Here is a 6000-nt window from a genome sequence, read left to right as displayed (position 1 = left end):
GCCTTTCAGGGAAGTAAGAGTAGTCAGGAAATAGAGAAGAGTTGTGGGAGGCATCCCTGGCCTGAAAGGGGAACTTGACAGGGGCCTTCCCACATGTGTGGGCCTCTCACAAGCTGTGGGGCTCTGCAGTGAGCTGATCCTGTCCCAGGCCGGATTTCTAAAGATTACTGGGAGCAAAATGAGTCACCAAGGGAAGATCCAAACGTGTGCGATACTCACTGAGACCGAAGCTGATCGGGACAGACCCAGCAGGGGGGAACAGAGGGTGTCTGCACATATATGCTGCCTGTGGAGTGAGCCCTGGTACTGGGTGTTAAGTCTAAAGAGCCCTCCCCAAGCCATCAAAATGGCATTGGCACTGACGCTGTGCTGTCCTACATGACAGCCTGGCTGAGCTCAAGATACACTCTGGCAGGGTGGGTGAACAGACGGATGGACACACACCTTACACTCAGCCATCCTTAGAAATCTGTCTGTCAGAAAGAACCACAACTTCTCCTGTGTTCTTTCACCTCAGGCAAATGAGGAACAGACCTGTTACCATTTATCTCTAATGTGCCAAAGCTTCTATACTACCGCCCTGGCTCTTCTGTGGAGGTCACGATGCAAACAGTCCCCATTGCTACTCTAACTTCCAGGCTGCTCCAGTGTACAGGCTCCGCCCCACCTCCACCTGTTTCCTTGCTAACTGGCAAGGTTTTTCCCGTCTTTTCTGTTATACTCTGTGCCCCTCAGAGGCGGTCATGGGAGCTTTGAACTCCCCCAAATAAACCTTCTTTCCTCGTATGGTGTGACCTAGTTTGATGGTTTTGTTGCATAAAGGACTGAGGGAAAGGGATCTTTGATTTTCAGTGTCAGTCCCATTTGGCTGCTGCTGGGGAAACTGAGTCTGAAAGGGAGCAATGGCTGTTACTGACCCTAAGCATTACTCAGAGGCTGGTGCCCTGGGAAAGGGGTGGGAGACGGGACAGGTACACAGGCTCTAGCCGAATCACACTCAAGCATCAAGGATAAGGAGTGTGGGGGTGAAGGAGTGAGGGAGACCTCACATTCCAAAATCTTCCACCAGTCAGAAAACACTAGGCTCTAGGGCGAGTCTAAGAGTAAAAGAAATCGTCCAGGCCTCAGGCTCTTTCTGCGGAGAGAGACCATAGACGCGCATGCCGGCTGAGGAGAGTGTGGGAGAGAGGTCATCATACTGCAGTGAACTGAAAGACAGGGTGTGCTCTGTGGACAGTCAGAGGGTGAAGTGTAAGTTGAAACTGTGAGCACAGCATGGTGGCCAGCTGGGGCTGGCACGAATTCCAGCAGAGCTGCTGCGTAAATAAATGATACCCTGTGCGTGAGAAAGCAGGACACCTGGGCCTTCCGTTTGCGTCTTCAAGAAGGAGCTGGGAGGGCATTGCCTTTTGCTCTCTTTCTCCAAAAATCAGCATCCTTCCCCCACACTCCCAAGTGAGAACAAGAAGCAGGAACGTCAATCTTCTCTCTAGGGAGAGTTTCTGTCTTGTTTTGTGGGTTTGGTTGGTGGGTTGGTTTTCTGGTTTGTTTTTTTGTTTTTCAGACATGGTCTCATCGCCGTTGCTCAGACTGGCTTCAAACTGCTGGGCTTGAGGTCGGAGCTGTAATACAATGTTACTTCCCGTGATGTTCTTCCAGGGGACCCAAGTTTGGTTTGCAGCATCTGAGTCCAACAGCCTGGAGGTTACAGAAGAGGAGGAGCCTTTTGGCCTCTGTGGACACCTGCACTTACACACACATATCCAAACACACGCGCGCGCGCGCACACACACACACACACACACACACAAATAAAACAAATCTTTCTGTTGTTTTTGTCTCACAATGGTGACACAGGGTCTTTCTACATAGCCCTGGCGGTCTTGGAACTTGCTATGTAGATGAGTCTGTCTTTACACTGGTGAAGAGATCCACGGATGTGCCTCCAGAGGTGTGCCACAGGGCCAGGCTGATTTGTTAAGGAAGGCTCGAAGGGGTTGGGGGAGGGGCAGCTCAAGCTTTGCAAGCACTTTTTCTTTTTCTTTTCTTTTTTTTTTTTTTTTTTTTTGAGACAGGGTTTCTCTGTGCAGCCTTGGCTGTTCTAGATCTGCCTGCTTCTGCCCCACAAGTGCTAGGAGGAAGGTATTTCTTTAAAAAACATTTTTTTTTAAGGGACTGGAGAGAAGGCTCAGTGGTTAAGTGGCTACTCTTCCAGAAGACCTGGGTTTGATTCACGACATCTACTTGTTGGTTTAGGACCCTCTGTAACTCCAGTCCCAGGGGATCTTCTGGATTTCTTGGGTGTGGGACATGCACATGGTGCACAAAGTTACATGTAGGGAAAACACCCCTACACACAAGCCATTTGGCATTTATTTACTGTGTGATTTGTGCTCACGGGTGACAAAGCAAGCCCTTGGAAATCAGAAGACATCTTGCAGGAGTCAGTTTTCTCCTTCTCCACGCAGAAGCCAGGGCTCAAACTCATGTCAGGCTTCACCCACTAAGCCATCTTGCCAGCCAAAGGAGGCTATTTCTTTCTTTCTTTTTTTGTTAAATGTTTATTTATTTATTTTATGTATATGAGTACACTGTAGCTGTCTTCAGACACACCAGAAGAGGGCATCAGATCCCATTACAGGTGGTTGTGAGCCACCATGTGGTTGCTGGGATTTGAACTCAGGACCTCTGGAAGAGCAGTCAGTGCTCTTTTTTTTTTTTTTTTTCTATTCTTTTTTTTAGAGCTGGGGACTGAACCCAGGGCCTTGCGCTTGCTAGGCAAGCGCTCTACCACTGAGCCAAATCCCCAACCCCCAGTCAGTGCTCTTAACCACTGAGCCATCTCTCCAGCCGCCGGGAAGCTATTTCTTTATGCACTTTTATTGATTGATTGATTGATTGATTGGGCGTGGGAGTGTGTGTGACAAGTTGTCAGATGACAAATTGCAAGAATCAGTCCTGTCTTTTTATCACGTGGTTTCCAGGAATTCGACTCAGGTTGTTTGGTTTTTGAAAATACGACTGAGTTCATTTTTCTACCGGTCATCCACTACTGGCAGAGAGACCCCATTGGAGAAACTAAATTGTCCTTGGCGAGCAGATGTCACTTGGAGGTAGCTCTTTGGTTAGGGATGAGACCCCCTTCTGTCTTAAACCTGCAAGGCTCTTGCTAATCACACAGATTCGAGGAGGAAACCATTGACCCAATCACCATGGCCTAATTCATCAAAGTAAGCTTCGTTTTTAATTCATGTACATGGGGCTGTCTCTCCCTAGGATGGGGTTCAAGAGATCAGCCTTGGACATGGAGAAAATAAGGACTTTTTTTAAAAAAAAAATATAATCCAGAAGTAGGAAGTTTCCAAATGGGGGATTTGGTAGGCAAAGAGTTGGGGGTACAGAAACAGAACACAAGCACAAGGAAGTGCTCGTGACAACCCCTTGAAACAGAGTCATGGTTGCCAAGCGCTCATCACAAGCCAGCAACATGATGACCATAGTAACAATGTGGTCCCCTTCGAGAGCCCGGGACACTTTGTTTGGTAATTAAAACATTTATAAAAGTGAGGATGAGGCCCCTGTGAAGGAGACGGTGATCCAGGGGAGGGCCAGAGGAGAGGGAACTGGTAGCCCATACACCGAAGGAGGGTTGAGGTTGAAGTTTTTCTGGTCCCTGACTCTAGGCTCCATCTCAAACCAGTCAGAGTTTGTTGGTGTGGAAACAGCATTGTTTGTGGAGGGGGGCACAGATGCTGTTCTGTAGCAGCCAAGAAGCTGAGGCTGATGGGGTGTCTGCTGTGGGTTTTTGAAGAGCTTTTGGGAGAGCTTCACTGATACCTAACAGCTTCCGTCCAACTGTTTCAGTTCTAGTCTCCAAAACAAAGTCCAGAGTGGCAAGAAGAGGCATGAGTGGGTGCCCAATGGCCCCTTAGTCTCCTTTTAGAAGTCACCAGTGATGGTTTGCATATGCTCAGCCCACAGAGTGGCACTATTAGAAGTTGTGACCTTTTTTGGAGGAAGTTTGTCACTGTAGGGGTGGGCTTGGAGGCCCTCCTCCTAGCTGCCCGAGGGTGCCCAGTCTGTTCCTGGCTTCCTTCAGATGAAGATGTAGAACTCTCAGCTCCTCCTGCACCATGTCTGCCTGGATGCTGCCTTGTTCCTGCCTTGATGATAAAGGACTGAACCTCTGAACCTGTAAGACAGTCCCAATTAAATGGTGTCGTTGATAAGACTTGTCTTGGTCACGGTGTCTGTTCACAGCAGTACAACCCTAAGACATCACCCAAACTTCTTTTAGGGGCTTAGGGTTCAGTAACTGCTTCAAGGTTACAGAAAGGCAAAGAGAGGGTGGCAGCAGTTAGAATAGCTCAGAAGAGGGTTCATCCAAGGAGCTGCCAAAGATCCAGAAAGTAAGTCAGAAGGTAATATCTGTATAACCTTGTGGGGAACATTAAGAAACAAAGTTACGGCATCCGGCCATGAGGCAGTTGGTGGTCTCCATCTTCGATTTCTGGTTACCTGAAAAGCAGCCATTTAACCCCAACCCTGGACCCTTCAGAGTTTAAGCCCACGCTGCTCCGGGTGTCCCGGGACCTTAGGGTTCAGGAGGGGTGAGTCAGAATTCAGCCGAATTTACCATGGGGGCTACCGATCACCCCAACGGCCATTCCCCATGATTGATGAGGGTGAGGAAGTCACCGAGGAGACCTTGAATTCTGACATTCAGAAACTGAAGGAGAAGCAGGACATGCTGGACAAGGAGATCTCCCAGCTAATAGCAGAGGGCTACCGTGTGATTGAGTTCTATGAATACAACAACATCAAGAACACGTCGCAGATGCTGCCGGGCAAACCGACTGTGACTCGAGGTGTTACCACCAAGGAGTCATATCTGGATTTTGATCTAAACCCAAATGACTGAGCAGCTCCTCGGAGATCTCTATCTGCAGTCCACAGGGACAGGAGGATGGAGGCATAAGAGGCAGAGAGCCCAGACAGTATTTTCGTATGGTTTCCAGATTTAAAAAAATGCTAAAAGCCCTCCAGAGTTTGGAGTGGGTCCTAGAGAAGAGGGGTCTTGGGAGGTGTGGGTATTGTCAGTGCTAAGGTTTCTAAACATTCTTGTGAGTGGATGTGTGGTTGTCCCTTTTGTTAATAAACCTATGAGCAACAAAAAAAAAAAAAAAGAAAAGAAAAGAAAGAAAGAGGGGTTGGGGATTTAGCTCAGTGGTAGAGCGCTTGCCTAGGAAGCGCAAGGCCCTGGGTTCGGTCCCCAGCTCCGGAAAAAAAAAAAAAAAAAAGAAAGAAAGAAAGTTAGTTAGTTACAAGGAGAAATCTTTTTCTTCTTTTTTAAAAAAAATTTTATCTTCATTATTTTTATTGGATATTTTTCTTCATTATTTTTATTGGATATTTTTTTATTTACATTTCAAATGTTATTCCCTTTTCAGGTTTCCCATCCATAAGCCCCCTATCCCATCCCCCTCCCCTTCTTCTATAAGGGTGTTCCCCTCTCCCTAACCACCCCCCTTCCCACCTCCCCACTCTGACATTCCCCTACACTGGGGGGTCCACAAGGAGAAATCTTTACAGTAAGATTAGCATTAGTCAGTATAACATGAGGTTAAATTAAAAAATTAACACATTAAATATAACTGTGACACACCGTGTGCCAGGAACCAGATCTGGGACCCCTGCAGAAAACAAAAGTGCTCTTAATTGAAGGGACATCTCTCCAGCAAGTCCCACCCCCACCACCCATTTAAAAAAAAAAAATCCTAACAGGGACTGTGGTGGTGCAGGTCTTTAATCCCAGCACTAGGGAGGCAGAGGAAGGTGGATCTTTGAGTTCGAGGCCAGTCTGGTCTACAGAGAAAGTCCCAGGACAGCCACAACAAGCAGAACAGCGGTACACTTAAAATAAAAATGAAGGTGAAAAAGTCAGAAAAGACAGAGGGGGGCGTGGGGTGCATATGCACACTTTAGATGTCTGCAGCGGCT

At 47.6% G+C, this 6000-nt stretch overlaps 1 protein-coding gene across 1 annotated transcript; it reads left to right on the top strand.

Moving 5' to 3' along the window:
• The first annotated feature begins 4565 nt into the window (after window positions 1-4565).
• Window positions 4566-5204, top strand: Swi5l1 (SWI5 homologous recombination repair protein like 1). The gene has a single exon (XM_039111568.2). It carries the CDS (start codon window positions 4673-4675, stop codon window positions 4919-4921), a length of 249 nt encoding a protein of 82 aa, XP_038967496.1. The 5' UTR covers window positions 4566-4672; the 3' UTR covers window positions 4922-5204.
• Window positions 5205-6000: the final 796 nt, after the last annotated feature.

The sequence above is a fragment of the Rattus norvegicus genome, chromosome 5 (genome assembly GCF_036323735.1).
Source record: "Rattus norvegicus strain BN/NHsdMcwi chromosome 5, GRCr8, whole genome shotgun sequence".
Lineage (NCBI taxonomy): Eukaryota > Metazoa > Chordata > Mammalia > Rodentia > Muridae > Rattus > Rattus norvegicus.
Note: the sequence above shows the minus strand (reverse complement) of the source record. Positions and strands in the feature narration are given on the sequence as shown.